The sequence below is a fragment of the Ammodytes marinus genome, assembly GCF_949987685.1.
Source record: "Ammodytes marinus genome assembly, chromosome: 14".
NCBI lineage: Eukaryota > Metazoa > Chordata > Actinopteri > Uranoscopiformes > Ammodytidae > Ammodytes > Ammodytes marinus.
Window position 1 is genome coordinate 18,283,599 of NC_137218.1, and position 19,010 is coordinate 18,302,608.

At 41.9% G+C, this 19,010-nt stretch overlaps 1 protein-coding gene across 1 annotated transcript; it reads right to left on the bottom strand.

Annotated features, from left to right (window-relative positions):
* Positions 1-4,402: 4,402 nt before the first annotated feature.
* Positions 4,403-18,924, bottom strand: LOC307260480 (forkhead box protein O1-A-like; the record flags this gene model as incomplete). The annotated part of the gene is made up of 4 exons (XM_080040736.1): positions 4,403-4,494; positions 4,578-5,794; positions 6,260-6,451; positions 18,328-18,924. The coding sequence occupies 3 exons, from the start codon at positions 18,922-18,924 to the stop codon at positions 4,616-4,618; spliced, it is 1,968 nt and encodes a 655-aa protein (XP_079896862.1). The 3' UTR covers positions 4,403-4,494; positions 4,578-4,615.
* Positions 18,925-19,010: the final 86 nt, after the last annotated feature.

A 19,010-nucleotide genomic window follows, 5' to 3' on the forward strand; every position in this document is an offset into this window, starting at 1 on the left:
CAACTTCTAAAAAAAGTTACATATTTCATATCATGTAAGATTCATATTTTATTTACGTGGCTGTATCTATTGACTACTATTAATAATTCACCCCCCCCCCCCCAAAAAAAAACAACAACATTGTGATAGACTTTGAAATCAAGCTCTTAGTGACCTACTGTATGTGCATGACCTTTGAGGGTGTGGTTGAGAGCACGAATGTGTGCTAATTGAGGGGTTTGCTTCCTCCACAAGCCTCATTCCTCACAACTGTTAAAGAACCCTGGACATAATGTGAGACCCTGTTTCCACCTGGGATTAACATCTGACTTTTTGAATCTGGTTACAAGTGGACAGCTCTCAGTCCGTGTGTTCCCACTTGTATTTTCAAATGTGACTTCTTTGTCTACTTGTGATCCGATTCCATTTACCCGCGCTGTATTTAAATCAACACGTAGGCTACATCATTTCCGTTTGCATTGCTGTTTTTAACCGGTGGGGTTCAAACAAGTAAACATACAGGGCTGTACAGTGCCACAGTTTTAATCGCATTTGCTATTAAAATGCATTACATGCGAAGATAATTACAAGTCTAGGTTGAAGAGATAGGCTACTGTCTCATTTAGACAAACGATGCACAACACTGCTTAGAGGGCTCTATATTAACACTCGCCAAATGCGGGAAATATCATAGGTAGTATATAAAAGTAAAAACTCTTAGGCGAGTAAGTTATTACGCCACTTTGGCTGGTGAAAGATGTGTGTTTGCCGGGCGGCTTTTCTAACGTCTGCTACACTCTTGTCACCACCACCAGTACACGGCTTTATGCAGTTAAGTTACTTTACGTGTGAACAGAATATTTCCTGTGCGCCTTCACATTAAAAGCCTGTTACTAGCCAAACGCGAGTTGACTTTTATTTTTAAGCGGATAAGAACAGGAAGTCGTTGCCTTGCAGCTCTCCGTGTTTTTAGATTTACGCAGTGAAATGAAACCAGAGGACAGAAAGCTTGTCATTTGCAATACTGGCGGATGCAACTAACGTTCATGAGGCTTCTATAAAAGCTGCATGAACGCCAGTGATGCACTTTTAACGTATTTCCGCTACAGGGGGCAGCAGTTGAGTAGGAGGTCCCTAATGTGGATAAAAACCACATTGGTGTTTCCACTACCAAATGAATGCGGACACAACGGAGATCAGGGGCCCATCATGAACCAGTAAAGAAAAAAGAAAAAAAAATCACATTATTTTTGGCCTATGAAGATCAAGGGGCCTATCATTCACCAGTACATTTTTGTTATTTTTGTTTAATTAACATTGTTCGGGGCAACGCAGATCATGAGCCTATATTGAGTTGAGCCATTAAAAACAAAACAAAGAATTCAAAGAGAGAAGTAGCTTTAGGATAAGGGATTATTTAAAAAAAAATTGAATGCTGACTGACTGGATTTTTTTAAACCTGTATATTTTTGTTTCTGCTTTTTGGTATTTCTGTGTCTCCAAATGATTCCAGAAAATAGCTCACAAACGACACAGTTGATTTAGCCTAAGTTTTCTTCTCAAAGTGCACCAGATTGATGCATTTTACTTTAAAAGGTTCACATTTTTCTTCCGGGGGCGCATGACCCCGGACCCCCCTAGAAGGTCCTGGGTCCCCACCGCTGTCTCCTCAATAACTTGGAAAAACACTGTAACCAACCATGTGTGTCTGGTTATTAAAAGTCATTAGACCAGGAAGGGGTTTAAGTACATGTTACCTTAAGTGATTTTGTATTTCATCAATAGAGATATTGTGGTGTAGACAAACATGGCTTTAACGCATCTGTATTGTAAGACCGCCGCCCGGGGGGGCCTACGAAACCTCTCAGCCCCGGGGCCTAGTGGCAGGTAAAGGCAGCCCTGCCTGTAGTTAGAGCTGTATTCATGTGATCCGATTACAAAAGTCAGATGTTAATGCCAAGTGGAAACGGGGTCTGAGTATGGGCACCAAACCACTATGGTAGTCAGCATGCAAACTTTCAAAACATTCCAAGATCAAATAAATAGGCCTACATGAGAATCTATCAGATGTCAAAAGTCTGCTCATAATGTTATTTGTCATAACGTTGCTTTAAAATGCTACAATGATGACGATACACAAATATAATTTTTGTTTTTCTTCTTTTAATAGCAAGTTCATGGTGATTTATGAATTGGATGTGTTGCATAGAAAAAACAGCATTCTTATAAAAAAAAACTTGATAAGACAAAATAAGACGGCATTGATTTTTCCTGAAAATATTTTGTGGGTTTCATATTTATGTAATGTCAAATATAACATCTAAAATGCATACTCTCTTTTTAGCACTGTTTAATAAAATCCAAATTTATAATTATAGAAACATTTCTGTTTATTTAAAATGATTTATAATGCCGTCAAAACATATTTAGAAAGAAGCAACTAATGGCTATAATCCTCAAGCACAAGAAAACATCAAAAATACAAAGGCAGACGATCCATCACTCTGAACAAGTCCAAACAGCATAAATCAAATAGAAAAAAGAGAAACAAAACACTATGTCAAAAATTAAGAAAAAATTCAATACATTACTCACTGAGGAAAATGGCAGGAGAAATCCCTTCAACACTTCAGAGGTAAAATATTTTGAGGTATGAGCGTTCATATATTTATTGATATAGATTGGACTGAGATATGTAAACAACCCTTTCAAACACAATAATACACAAATTAATTCTAAAAAATCATGTAAACCTTTCATTTACAAAATATTTACTACTAAAGAAAAGAATATGTACAACATGTTATTGTCTGTGAGCCCATGTAGTCACAGTGATTTGTTTAGCACACTTTCTTTGATGCCTAAGAACTGCTGGGAGGTAAATAGTAAGTACATCCTGTGCTGCATTAGCTGAATATTTAAAACCATCATTTACTTCCAGTCAGTATAGGACTTAACCATCAGCCTCGACACATTCAGCTACTCCTATACCACACACAGGAAGCTACCATCCCTGGTGATTATCTTCAAATTCTGCAAATGTCCCTTCTTTAGAGAGTAATAACACAATGTTTTTTTCCAGTTAATCCAATGCAATTTTTTTGTTTCTTAATGTCATTGAGGTTCATGTAACCCTAATCTACAGTTGTGACGTTTTTCCCCAGGCAAAGAAATTGAGTCCAAAAAAAGGCTAAATAAGATTTTTAAGGAGCAACATTCCTGACAGGTGCTCCAAAGAATTCACAAAGTTGACATCAGAGAAATTAATAAAACAGTTTTTTGTCTGTGTGTGAACTCTCAGAATCCAACATCTGTAATGTATCATTTAAAATACAGCATAATAATACATCACTCAATAACAGTATATACATTGTACAAAGCATAAGCATACATATTTCTTCTGTTTTTACAATTCAGTAATCCAACAACTACAATGAAAATAAAAACATAAATAAATTACCTACAGACAGCATATGCATGATGAACTGATTTCAGTCAGATTAGATGTCTCACAGTCCCAAAAGACATACAATAATTAGGAAATATGGCTTATATTCAGCTTGAGTGTCTAATTTGATGGCGATGCACCACCTGTTTATAAACATTTAACCTCTGCTATGTGATGATGGTCCAGACTCCTGGACATATCCTGCCATCACTGTACATTTCCTCTTGGTCATTTAAGGTCTATTTAAAAAAAGTCAATATACGCATCACTATGCAGACGATACGCCGTTTTATCTAGCATTTAAGCTTAATGATCTGCCAAGGTAAAAACTTGTCAAATGAGTTGCCATTAAGGGCAGGATGCTGAAAGATCTTCTCAAATGTAGCTCTTACAACCAGAATTTATTGGCTCTTATCACACCATGAAGAACGTCAGATTTAACAGGTTTTTAGGTCCATTAGAATGTAATATTGGGTCAGCCTTTAAAGATTTGATTGCTATTTTCAAATCATACTTGACATTGTAAGCACAGGACCAAATACCACTGCTTAATAAGTTACCTCAGACTGTGAATATATGTGTACATACTGTTATCTCACTGAATACCTGCTGCTGTGTGGCCCAAAATTTCTCCATAACTGGCCTGTTCTGCTGGATGGTATTAAGTAAATACCTACTTTCAAAATGTCTATCCCCTAGACAGCAGAGCGTAGCCACACGCTAACCTATAACTAAGCTGTTGTTTCCCAAATGCACATTGAAGTCCTTCAGGTATTACCAGATGGGCTTATCGACTGAAAAGTTCAATCTTAATAGAAAAGGTTTCCTGGCCCAATGTCAGACTTGCCACAAACGATACATTTTGAGAAATAACTTAAGCTGTCCTTTGTTTGCCAGGCACTTTGATACTATGTTCTGTCTTGTGTATATATACTTTACAGTGAGTCGTGTTCATTTTAGAAAATAAGTCAGTCATGACTCCTATGTCAGATGCTCGTTGGAGAGTGACGGTGGTAGCGTCTTTGGATTTATATTTGCCTCTCTCCGAAGGTGATGCTGAGAAGAAGCTGTGAAGGAGAATGGAAATGTTTAGAGATAAGCCACTTTTCGAGGACATTTTATTCGTCATCAATTTAAAACATGTACTTACTGTCAGACTAATTATCAGTCACATCTGTTTATGGCATCCTAGCCTGACACCCAGCTATGTGTGGTGGTCTTCACCCTCTGAGGAAACCCATGAGGCCCAGCTGCAGGGTCAAAGTTAAAGTCCAGCGCCCCACCATCCATGAGGGTGTCATGGAGGACGGTCTCCATGTCACACTCAAACCTCTCAATGGACATGTTGTCCAGGTCACTGGGCAGCCGCTCCTGATGACCATGGGGGTGAGCGGAGGTGAATGCTCTATAACCATTGTTGCTCCCGTAGCTTGCCGGAACATTGTGAGTGTGTGCTTGGTGTCCACGGGGCGGCTGCATGCATGTCCTCAGGCTGGTCATTCGAGGAGAGGCCCCTGAAAAACTAGTCAGTGGGATCATGTTACAGCTATTCAAGTCGCGAGAGGTTGAAGGGCCCTGGCTATGTATAACTTGTGGATTTGCATGAGGAACTGGGTGACTTTGAGGAGGATTCATCATTTTTGCTCCATTATGCCCCCCCATGTGGCTATGGCTGCTGTATGAAGGCAAAATGCAACCTCCCCGTCCAACTTGAGAGACCTGTGTGTCCCTGGTTGGCATCATGCCCCTACTGGTGCCTGCTTCTGAGGTCAGGAGCTCTTTGAGGAGGCCAGGAGCACAGATATACGGGTTCTCATAAACTCCAAAACTTGCCTTGGTCTCTGGAAGTGTCTGCATGGGGGCAGGGGGCAGTGAGTTCATCCTCACCTGGCTGTACATGCACTTACGGTAGTCCTGCTGCGGGTGTGGGGTCAAGCCGGCAGAGTTGTAGGGGCCACTCTGAAGCATGGCAGCATTAGAGGAATGTGAGGAGTCAGAGCCCAGCTGGGGGGCTTTAGGAGACAGCAGGTTAAGGTTATCCAGAAGGCTCTCCATGACGTTCTCTGAGCCACGTTGGCCCATGGATCCTGACACCTCGGACAGGCTGGGCAGGGTGGAGGTTATCTTGGTCCCAGCCGCTCCAGGATACATCATGTGGCCCTCTGACTCACCCGGGTCATCCTGTTCAGAGGGGAAAGGTGAGTGGCGACCGCTCAGGGTGCTGGCGTCAGAGCTTGTGCGCGTCCTGAAGGAGCTCCAGGCCTCAAAGTCCTCGTTGCTGTGGTGGGAGTTTGGGCTTCCCAGCCAGTTAGAGTACTGGGAACCAGGGCTGGCTGCTCCTCCCTCAACCCCTTCCTGTGGAGCCATCTAAGAATATAAAAACATCATAAGCTCACACAGGCAGCCATAAAAATGTACCGGCATATTATAAACTTACATCAAAAATTAAAGGAATAGTTAGACTTTTTTGAGGAATGCGCTTATTTGCTTTTTTGCCAAGAGTTACAACAAACCCCTCTTCGTACAGGTCAGTTTGTGTACGGATTTGGCGAACAAGACGCAACATGCTAATTAGTGACCCTCAGAGGTACTGGCAGAATTTGTTATGAGGCTAGCTGTTTCCAGTCCAGCTAGGCTTACTAGCTGCTAGGAAGCTTCTTTTAACAGACAGATATGTGAGTGGTATCAATCTTCTTTAATCACACCTTTTGCAAGACAGCAGATAACTGTATTTTCACATTATTACTTTAACCTCCATTCACATGTATGGTCACTACATACAGATTGATGTTCAGTATGTGAGTGAAGTGTTAATAAAAGGGGGGACTGTACCTTTTTCTTTGTGGCTCTTCCTCTGCTCTTGGCAAACTTACTGTTGTTATCCATAGAGGCAGCTCTACGTCGGGGTGACTTTCCGTTCTTTCCCCCCTCTGGGTTCAGCATCCACCAGGAGCTTTTTCCTGTTCCCTCGTTCTGTATGCGCACAAAGCGGCTGTGCAGGGACAGGTTGTGTCTGATGGAGTTCTGGATGGGGAAAAAAGAGAATCATATGTAACCTATTTGTGAATGTCACAAACACAGAGTAGTAGCAACGACATGAAAGTAATGTTACGCTAACACGTTATGACCCTGTGGTGCAGAATGAAGCAACAGTGCATGACCGCTTGTTTCTTTTCAGGGGCAAATAAATGAGAGGGTGTAAGGCTGCAAGGAAAACGTTGGTAATTTTCCATAAAGTGTGATGTCAAAGCCAGCAGATGAACAGGAAGTAAGCATCTGTCCATATGCTCCATTAACAATATTATGTCTGCAAAGCCTTTTCCTTTCGGCGTCACGCTCTGCAGCAGAAGACATAGGTCAGTTTGGCAGGAGGGAGCAAGGGATGGATGGGGTATGTGGTGTCATTTGTTTAAAGCTAAATACATATTTGTACCCTTTGCACGAAAGATGTCATTACAGCCATTATACAGTATGTGTTACTGGATATGACAAGGGTTTGTGACATTAGTTTGTGTTTTGGTGCATTTTGACTTTTTAGCCTAACTCAACTTGATTTCTTTTTTTTTTTACTTCAATACTTTTATTAATTTTAACTTAAGCTTTTTATCGTCCTTATCTCACTTGTAGTTATGATATGACATTAGAAGTTCTACAGTAGAATTTTTTTCCTAGCCTGGCACCGCCCACCTACGTACTGCCACTCAATTGTCATTGCCCTTCAGGTCTGTGGTATATTTGCGTGTTTTCTCTACCAAAAGGCAGTCCAGTATCGAACAGAGGGAGTGGCTGAGAACAATGACGTTGAGGTTGTGTGCCAGTTTCAGTTGTAGTCAGAAGAAGACCAGGAAAACCATGGAGAAGGATGCGAGCGAAGCTATTCGGTCTGTTGTGGCAACGCTGCCGAATATCGAGAAATTAAAGCCGGAGCAAGAACAAGCTTTGCTGAGTTTTGTTGGTGGCCATGATGTTGTGGCACTCCCCCCCACGGGGTTTGGGAAAAGTTCCGGTCCCGGCGCATGACATATGTCACGACCACACCTTATGCGATTGGTTATGGCAAATCCAGAGTGGCACTGGGCATATCCGATAGTTTTAAACTTCAACAGAAATCCACCTTCAAGTGAGTTAACCTTTGTCAATTGAGCGATTGATTCCATACCTTCTGTACAAATGAAATGAAGTACGATGGTCTGGTAGGACCAGGCTACCCTAATCCCACCTCACTGCAGGCTACAATCATATGTTTCCTGTGATTTCCACCAAGTTTTATCTGCAAAGCTCTATCCCATCCTGAAAAAACAACCCAAAGAAAACAAGAAAACATGATGCAGGATATATTTTAGATTCACAAACTTCTCTCACATTTTATCACAAATGTACCTACTGTAAACATACTTAAACTGACAAATACAAAGTCTGAATCATCCCAGTTATCTGTCTCCTGTTTCAATCCTGGGTTTATAGTTTGAAAACTTTGCTACAGAGAAGAGTAGATAAAAAAACAAAAACAATAAGACAGACTGTACTACTTTGGCTTTACCCAACTTGCATCACTTTCTTTCGCATGTGGTCACATTTGTCCTTGTGCTAACATGTGTACACCTAAAGCCTCATTCAGTCCATTTTCTCAAATGCTATGTTATGAACCCTTGAAAAGGACACGGAGGCGCCTCCTGTGGTCATTCTCTCAGGAAGAATAACACCGATGGTTGAGGCACAGGTCACACAGGACACATACGTACCATGTACAGTCTGCTCTCTCTGGACAAAATCTTCCTAATGTGCAACTCATCATTGCTGCACTGGATGGTGGGTACAATAAAAGACCAAAGGGAATTTCCCCTGAATACCCATGTGAATGCAAAAGCAGCTCCCTGCAGTTAGTAAAGCCAGATGTCCCCAACCACAGGATTCAACAGGGATATACAAAGCATGGAGATAAAGATACTCACATTCAAAAACAATAGAAGCATTGTCTGAGTGTGTCTCTGAAAGGCTGGTCTTGGGTTGGGTTTTAGGCTTTTGGCAAATCCAGTGCATATTAATCATCAAAATATGAGTCATATTCTATTATATTAACACGATTGTGTGTCTTAATTATACTACTTGAATATAAATACTCAATTATTTCATATCCTAGCTAGAGGTCTCTACAAAGTGAGTAAAATTAAATATATTACAATACATTACATATGTATTACAGCCTGCTCCTGAGAGGGGAGGCAGCAGGCTGTGTGCACGGATGGGAATTTTTTTTTGCTGAAAAAAGAAAGCGAGAGGGGAGGGTTACAGGGTTCGAGGCGAGGATGGGGAGGGTGACAGAGTGAGATGTTTTTGCCTGGCAGAGTTCAGGTCAATGAGTTCACTGTGTGCTGAACACGAGCTCCTCAGCCGGCGCTGACGGAGGCATGCAAACAGGTTGCATGGAGCTGGAACAGAGGGAGGAGGACAAGCATCAAATGTGACGTGCCGGGTTGGACTGTCTTCAAGCCCCCTCCCACTCACACGCAAACGCACGCACACACACAAACACACACACACACACACACACACACACACACACACACACACACACTCCTCCCTTCTCTTCCACTGACTTTTAAATACGCCTTCCTGTGTCAGAGGACATCCTGCAGTGCACATGCAGACTGGAGAGGCTTGAGGGTTGAGTTAACACACTTCTGGCCAAAATAAAATCCATTGATCAATCTCACTTCTGTTCAATTGATTAATGACTTTTTTCTTTTTTTTACATGATCTCTCAATCGGTAACTGAAGACAGGAAATGAGTCATTAGTGGAAGACCTGAGATGTGAGCAGTGTCTGAGATGTGAGCAGTGTCTGAGATGTGAGCTGCACAGACTAGGTCGAAGAGCCAACTTTTTAATGCCGTTAGCCAAAGACATGGCTTTCTCTGGCATATGGCTGAGAAGATCACTAGTGATATGCAAATGTCTACTACAGCCTCTGATTTAGTGCCCACAATAGATCATGGACTGCATGACTGGGCCTGGGAATGACTATTATCTACTGGGCCTGGGATAATCCTTGTCTCAGACAGACCTCACCTCAGACCAAAGAGAACAAAAGACATCCCCTGCTTCACTAGTTCAGGAGGTGCCCCACTCACATATTATTCCTCTGACAGCCTGACTCAAGTGACCTATATTTAGCATTGTTGCTAAACTTCTTTAAAAAAACATATTGTTATGGCTCTCACTTTTGAATAACATTGAAGTAGTAAAAATGGGCACCTGTGGCTGCATGACAGCTCATGTGAAAATGAGACATTAAAGAAATCTATATGATCTTCAAGACCTTTTTTGGGCGACATGGGGAAGTTCCCAGGCACAGATTATGGAGGCTTGTAAAAAGTTACATAAAAGTGTAAGAGAGAAGCTCTATTGAGTAACTAGAGCAACGATCTAAGATGCATTACATACAGCGTATCTCATTACAAAATATTGTTATCAAATGCTGCTTTGCCAATTGTCTCCCATTGACTAGGGATAACATTTCTTGCATTGCGTGCCGATTGATTTTTGTGTGCTCAGAATTGTACATCATACCTACCTTGGTAGCGACCAAATATATCTTGATCCTTGTCAATGTCCTTCTTTAAATCTTATGTGCAAAGAGAATATATTTGATATTCCCACACACACACACACACACACAAAAAGAAAGCCATTTGTTAACACACACACAAAAAGAAAGCCATCTGTTAAGTTAATTACATTTTCTTTCCAGAAAACTTATGACAAAATCTATCACCACTATGCCCTCAGAAACCTGTTCTTCATATACTGAGTTGCTGTGAGACCACTGCTGCTTCCTTACTCAGACTAATGGTAGCACAGAGACGACCACTGTTAGATTTATGGAGAAAAGACCCATGATCTTACAACTATTGATATGTACCCAGTGATCTCTAAATCATCTGCAATCGATATCATCAAGACAAACCCCTGCAGCATGAAAGGACTCCCCCTCCTCATGGACTTCAAAACAATTGAATGGACACAGCTGCTACTGTTTCTTGTGTAGTGAGGCGTGGGGCCTGCAGTAACCGTCGCAGCATAAGTAAACAAACAGGGCCCAGTTGCAGGGACAGGTGCAGCGTGCAGTGAGAGTGGTCGTCTCACTTGCAACTGGTCCCAAAGGTTTTACATACAGCGCCCAGAGACAACCACAGACGCCACTGAGGATCTCCCAGGAGACTGACTGCTGGAGTGCAGCTGCTGCCTGAATCAATAACTCTTTTTTTATATGAATGATATGGCCTGGTATTTAGCTAGTGAAGGGGGCAAAAATAATCACAACATTTTTTTATCTGCTACATTTAGTGTCCTCGTGCAGCTACAGTTAACACACAATTGCTATTAAACACAACCTCACTTATTTCAATGTACTTGCTGCTTCCGTCTTCTTATGGACAAGTGCAATCTGTAGCTTATGTGGCTAATGTTAGCTATTGTTTACATTGTTTAGTAGGCCCAGTAGTAATTTGCTGTGTTACTGGTGTTCCTACATCATTCCTACATCATTTTGTTGATGTTATAACCTTTCGATATTGGTGGTGCTGCTACTATGCTCATTTGAGAATGACACTTCAAAGGTTTGATCACAAAGGTAAAACAAGTTTGTCAAAATTTCATCAGTGATATGCTCAAACATGGGACAGTTCACAAACAAAAAAGTCAGCAAAACTATTACAGTACAATCAGTCAAACAGAATCCCTGTGTTCCAAATCACATACTTTTTCTTTTTACTACATTACATACTAAAGAACAGAAGAGTTTTAGGGCCACAGGAGAGAGAAATAAATCAGATAAGGTTTTTTTTTATTCATTATTTTGAGAGATGTCAAGAATAAAGGCGATAACTACAAAATGCTATTGGAGTTAATGGGGCATTTATGTATTTTCAGTATGCTACAATTGGCGTGCATGTATTGAGACACCCTAAATCTTTTTCTGGCATACTAAATAGTAGGGAAGTATGGGTATTGGAGATGCAGGGAATGTTTCGCTAACATTAACTCGTATTAGCCACTGGTAGTAACCAAATCAGGTAAGACTGTAGCATTATGGTGCTCCAATGGTAATGGTAATGGGAAAGAGTAAAGTTGCACTTTAAGCTAGGATATTATTTCACGTTTATTTATTTTGCAGTTTTAAGTGATGTACCTCCTATTTTGTTTCCTCTAATCAGTGCTTCACTGACTGCAGTGATAGGCGACACATCTATGAAAACAGTGATTTTGACATAAGATTCTTAGACACAAGTTGTAGAAAATGAGGAAACACGTGGAACAATTGACAATAAATCAAAACAGTGATATAAGGAAGTCTGCTAATCTCTTTGGCTTTCATTGACCACAAAGAGTTCGGCTGTGGCAATTTAATGGTTGTCTGCTGGCAGTGTCGATGCACAGTGTGGCTTCCTACTAGTGATATGTGGGTGATTTGTCTGATACCAGTGTCAAGGTATTAACAATAATTCTCTATAGGGACAATTATCATGATATGGCAAATGGGTATAAACATATGAAAAAGTGAGGATGTTCACTGGGTTTCCTGGAAATATAATATCGATAACATTATTGCATCTGGAGTAATATCTCAACACAAATTATCTCATTTGTGAAAAAGTCAAATCATTTCATAATCCTTTTCAAAGATTGCATTTGCGGAGAAATTAAATTTGTGTAGATAGCTGACAATGAATCAAAGCTGTTAAATAACTACTGTCATGTTGCTGCCACTACAAAGCACTGTCAGATACCCGGTGTAAACAGGAGAATAAGAGAGCACAGCGCTTGCAGAGATTACAGTAAAAAGGACAAGCCACTTCCTGGCAGTGTCTTCCTGTGCACCCCTCCCCCCAACCATTTTCTCCTCTGACCTAGGAAGTGCATGCAGGCAGGGCAAGAAACTAGCGTGGGACCTGAGTTTTGCCGTTACAGGGCGGTAAAAAAAGAATAAGAAAAAAAAGGCAGAGCAGAGCCGAAACGAGAAGACAAGTGCATCTCGGTATATTGCAACTGTGTGGCCTCTTCACGGCTCCAGGCACAATGCGTGGCTGCTTCATTAGCACTGAGCATCAAACTGGAGTGACCTACTTCTGTGATGGCTTCAAAGAGGGACCTTTAAAAAGCAATGGGGAGTTCAGCTTTAGATGGTCAAGGAGGGGGCGGATGAGAATGATAGACAGTCAAAAAAGGTTAAATTGTTGTGCTTTTGATTCAAATAAAGAACGCACACAATCATACTTTTATCATGCTCAATATTCAGAATTCCAAAAGTGATTCGAAACTTGATCTCTAATCTTTTCCCAGCCTAAGCTTGAGAGTGACACATTCTTTGCGCACTTCACAGGGTTAAAAAAGGCCAACAGGATTTGACATTACTCTCAGTTGCTCTCAATCCTGTTTCTCTTTCTTCACGCCATATTTCTTTGCCTCCCTCGGCACCCATGTCCTTTATCTTTTGCATAATGGATTGGAGGCCAGGTTGTCTTTGTGAACACATTATGGGGGGGGGGGGAGTTATTGTTGTGTGCAGGCTGGTGGACAATGCAGGAACCCACATGCCACAGATTCCACAGACTCACACATGTGTAGACAGCAGACTGTACACAAGCCTCAGCCCCTCAGCCCACAGACAGACAGCCAGTCAGCTGACGGCACCCCTCCTTCCCTCAAGCCACAGTCGCACTGCTTTGAAAGCCCCTGCCCCAAGCGTTCCTTTCTTCATGGGGTTACTTGAAGCTTTGAGTGGGCCTCTTAAGTTGAGGCCTCTCTTTTTAACCGTGTGATCCCAAGAAAAAATAGCTAGCGGTTATGATTTTTTTTGTTTTGCCCCTTTAAGTGGTCGTCTATTTTCACGCCTGTGTCCCCCAAACTGAGTTGATAAGCCAACAATCAATTTTGATTAAAATTGATTTAAAAAAATAAAATCAAAAATCGAAAAATGTGCCCTTTCGTATGATTTCGTTGACTACTTTGCTCACAGTGAGAATTATAACGTTCGGATGTTTAAGATCTTAGTTTAGCCCGTTAGCATATTAGCCGTTGCTGCATTAATCAGCACTGTATAGCTGAGGTTAAATTGCATTGTCATTAGTTTGCTAATGAACCAAAGTATTGGAAATCCAATTTATGTACCAGTTTGTATCAATGTAATCCATCCAGTGGTTGATGTGAAATTTTAGACCGGACCTAAGTGGTGGACCCAGTGGTCAATAGGACAACATTAGCATCTCTAGAGCCACAACACTTGTGTGGTCCATGGGCTAATGCAGAATTATATGTCGAGTAAACTCCCATTTCTGGCAGTTTTTATTTAATACTTCACTAATACTTGTGTATAATTTTTATAGTATAACGTTTTCACTGGTCAAATTATTTGAGGTTGGATCAGTTGGATCAAAGTCAGTGACTGTATAACTGGAGAAACCTGGGACAAATGTTACTTCACTGCATTGTCTACAATCATATGCGTGACTTGTGACTTTGCATTTTGCCATCTCTGCACTTCCACATGCAGGCACTCTTCTGGAGGATGTTGTTCAAATGGAGGTAGAGGGAGCTTTTCCACTTAGCAGCTCAGCACATCCTGAATAAATACTGTTAGTGTTGTCTGTCACACAGAAGTCTTGTGCAAACATCAAGACCAGACAGCACAACTTACCAGGCTACTAATTCACAATGAAGGGGCCCTTTTGACAAAAATATACCAAGATATAACAGGCAGCGAAGTGATTGCATTCATTACTCCTTGCTGTATACTGTAGCACTGGTACATAAATAATACCCAAACTGCTTTACATCTGTGTAGCACCACTGCTGATGGCTTTCATGCACTTGATGACCTTTACAAATGAAACTTAAATACTTTTTTTTTTGCAGTTGAAATGAACACAGAACCTTTGTGCCAGTTAAACTTATGGGGTGCTACTTCCTGCTCTTCTATTTAAGGTCACAGTTCACTGAGAAAAACAGTGGCAGCTCCAGGAAGATGGTAAAGTACCTAGCATGCTGTTACACTGCCGCTCAGACCCACCACTATCCCAAGGGAGACAGTCCTCCCATTTTGGCACCAGGGGCCCTCTCTTGTGGCGAAGGCATCACGATACACTACATCGCCACCACTCAGTATTTTAGAGGGAAAACAAAAACATGTCCATGACATGAAGGAGACAGGAAGCTATAGTAGCAGCAGCCCTGCCCTACACCCACCTTCAGTGTTCTAGGTGGAGCTGTGTATTCAACTGAGGTTCGAACCCAACGCCCAATAACACCCACCATGAGGTCCCTGGCTTATCTCTATCTGTCAGTACAATCAGTGGACACCTGCGCAGTTGGACTCTAAAGTCAACACATAGCCCGGACCGATTTCTTTCTGCATGTGGCCGGAATGGCCTAAATGGAATAAAAAATGACTTCACGCTGAATCCATATGCACAAACACGCTCCGTATTTGGTCACTCCTATTTGTCGCTCCACGTTTTTTTTTCCCTAGCCGTGACCCTCGTGTTTTGCAGGGCGGTGGAAGTGAACACATGGCACTGTTTTCCATCCACTCGGGCAGGAAATGCATCATAGTTCATTGTAGGGGGACCGCCGTGTTTTTTTAACAGGAAAGTGTAAAAATAACTATCAGCCGGTGGTTCCAAGGCCCGGCGAGCATGCCAACATTTAGGAATGCAGAGGTTGAAGTGGAGAGGTGTTGATTTAATATTAAAGATAAACAGGCGGGAGCTATTGTTCTCCATGGGAATCCAGACAGCGTTTGTGCACACACAGTGAACACTGAGTAAGGAATGTGAGTAAAAAGCAGAAGTTAGGTAATAAAAATTGTGTTTTTTGTTTATGAATAAAAAAAAGAAATAGAGACAAAATTAGGACAAGCCAGGTCTGTAAGCTGAAGTTGTTATGGAAGTAGCAATGAAGAATTGCAATTTTATTGGTTTGATGGTCTTTAGGTTTAATATGTGTGAGGTTGTGCTAAGACACAGAGGTGCTTTGAACCTAACTAAAAATAATGGGAATGTGCAATATATGGTCAGAAACCAAAAGCACATTTTTGACCTTATGTCCAGATTAATAATCAATGGATCAAAAGTAATAAATGTATTATAATATATCCTCTCTGGATCATGAATGTAATGTAGATCACTTTCATTAAAAATCTGTCGAATTTTGTTGAGATATTTCAGTTTGGGCCTAATCAGGGACCGACAAACAGACAAACCTTGCCATTTGTAGAATGGCTTGGGTTAAAAACAAAAAAACAAACAAAAACAACACAGCCTTTCATACTCTAGAGGTCATGGGGGGCTACTTATGCAAGATCACATGTATCACATCCAAAGGCTGGACAATATGACCTGATGATTGACCCCGATAACAATCAATGTAAAAATGATTTATTTTCTATTCATGAATAATTTCCTCTCTCACGTTGGCTCACTTCTTAAACACGTGTCCTGTTTAGTGTGTTATTACATTATGACTATAGTTAAACACAATGGGCTGTTTGCGGATTGGTCGGTTGAATTCTGGTTGTCTTCTGGTTGGATGTTGTTGATTGTTGTTGTAGCCCTTTTACGTTTGTAGACTTTCACCCAAAACTGCGATTTCTAGAATCAGTAAAAGTACAATAAAATAGCAGGTAAATAAATAAATTTAAAATATGTTATTCAAAACGCTATGGGAACTGCTGAATGAATACAAAATTGAACTCTTTGAGCTCCACTCAACCAAACACAAACACCTTCAGCAAAAGGCCTGAGAGAGGGCAGAGAGGGAAGTGATAGGATAAAGAGCAGCGATCCCTTTCTCGGAGCTGTAGCATCCGCTGAGGAAACTCTAGAAGACAGGGACACAGAGATATGAGCACACTGCTCAGGAATGGAGGATGTTTGACGTTATTCCCTGCATTCCCTTCTCCTAGTCCCTTCCCCTGTCCGACACACTCCCCAGCACTGATTGAGCTGTTTGTGTCGCCTCCTGTTATTGTCAGAAGGGAGAGAACTCCTTTACGGTTTACTCCATGATGCTTCCCTGGCATAATAATATTTCCCAGAACCCAGTGCACCTCTATGGAACAGAGTGTAGCTGAAAAGCTGCATAAAGACTTTAAGACAAGGTGGAAAGGGAGGTTCAGCACAGCCATAAGTCATAATGCAAACTGTGAACAAGCTTTTTTACTAGAGGGGGTGTCGAACAATGGAGACTATATTTGATTGAGGTTCACAAAGGCATTTCCTGACATAACTTTTAAATGAAATCTCTTGAGAGTGCCGAAAGGGCTGCAAAGCTGCACTATGAATTGGATTAAAATGCTGTTAGAGTGTGCAGATTTTAATTAGCGTCTACTTTGACTTTCTTTCTCTCTGCTTTTGTCCTCAGTTCTTTTTTTTCTCACCGTGGCTGAGTAACTTCCTCGCCCGGCGAGACAATCTTAAGACCCAGATTAGCATGTTTGTGCAGGCATTAGGCTAATGCTTTCTCAACTTGTCCCTTGTGCTAAATATTTCCAATACATTTCCAGGTTAGACAGCAGCGCACAGCTTTCAAATTGCAAGACTGTAGTACCATGTTTTCCACGACTGTGGAAACGCTGCATAGACCATGAGTCTGTTGTGTGGTAATAGTGGATAGGTTGTTACCTACTATGGATTAGCACTGGACTGGAAAAGGGGTGTATCTGACATCTGTACTGATCTACAAAGTATTCTTAGACATCATTTCTCTTCAGTGAGATTTCCACCATCACTCAGTCAATCCTCTAACATCTAATGATGGTTGCTGATTGGTTCAGGTTTTAGGACAACCTCTGTATTATCCATATTCTTAACGTGTCCATTGTTTTTTGCAGTGTTCCTACTTGGAGAGAAGTATTCTCCGGCACATGTATGGGATGTTTACAGTCAGACTTGCTTGGTACGTCCTCACTGACACAGCAGAGAGGCGTGTGCTGCCTGCCGCTGACAGAGGAAACCACTCCAAAACTTCAAAGGTTACTCAGATGCTACAGTTCAGCAGCAAAATTCAAGAGTAACCGTTAAACCTTTTTTAAACCCTTTTCATGTTCTTGGCAAATGCAGACTCTCTCCGTTGTTAAGGAAAAAAAGTTAATTTTTTTCCTACTATTTATCACTTCTTCTGAGTATTACCACCATTGAATTTGCACTGAATGAATTCTGGCCTGATTTCAAGGAAAAAAACTTAAACCAGCATGGATGGTGTCTGCAAATCCCTAGTAGGAGCAAAGTGTGGATAGTTATTTCCTATTTTGCTTTCAGTGAGAATCTACATGAAAAAAACAAGCACTGGACAAGACTGGACAGTAATATTATGGCTGCACTGTCTGCTTACTGTATTCCTCTATTTTCCAACCCAAAAGTTAACATACTGTTGTCTAGACGGGAATAAAGTAGGGGGGGGGGGGAGGATGAAACTGTAACTTACATAATGAACTTTGCTATTTAAAATCGTGCATTAACTGATGAAGCCCTAGCACCAAAACGTTTGCCTGCTGCTGTCATCTGCACTTACCTGCCCAATAGGTGCAGATCAGGGTTCGAAACACAGAGTCCTTTGGACATTATTGTGCAGATAACTAGCCTTCATTGAATTGCACTCATTAGTTGAAAATAGCCTACAACATATAGGAGTAATTTAGGCCTATAGCATTCCTTGGAGAACGATATTGTGCCTTCTTGCATCGCAATTTCATATTCCCTCTTAACAGTGTGTGTTGGTGTAAATAGTTTGGGTTCGTTTGGCGATCTATGTTACATCCATCTCAGGTTCGTCCTCAAAACAACTGAGCGCCAATACGTGTGCGCGCCCTCACACACTGACAATAGGCCCTTCACGTGCACTCACCTTCCAGCCAGCGGAGCTGTTGCTGTCTCCTTTATCCTTGAAGTAAGGCACACTCTTCACCATCCAGTCGTAAATCTGAGACAGGGTCAGCCTCTTCTCAGGTGCGCTGTCTATCGCCTTGGTAATCAGGTCAGCGTAAGACATGTTGCCCCAGGCGTTGCGACGGGACGAGCTGCTCTTCCTCTGGCCCAGCTGGGGCGCAACACCGGGAAGAGGAGGCACCTGTTGCTGAGGCGGCAGCGGCGGACCCGGGATCTGCTGCTGCTGCTGGAGGTGATGCTGAATATTGTGGTGTGGGTGATGTAGATTTAAACAGTTTCCCTTCTGACACTGAAAATCGTTGCAGTGCACTGTCGTTTTCTGCTCCGCATACTCTTCATAGTCCTCCTCCAGTAAACCGAGGTGGTTACTGACGAATTCGCTGTTTCCACCCGCCTCCTGCTGCACAGACGGTGCAGGGGAGGATGTGTTGGAGCCGGCCGGGTCGAGGAGCTCCGGCCGGGGCAGCGGCCAGGTGCAGGAGCGTGGCCGGGAGAGAGGCTCGAATTCCGGGTCTATTTCTACCGGCTGTGTCTGTGGTGGCGGTGCCTCAGCCATGTCAAGTGTTAAACCGGCTCTCACTGTCACACAGGTACTCACATACAAAAAAGGATAAATGAAAAAGAAAAGCACAGGGGTAAAAA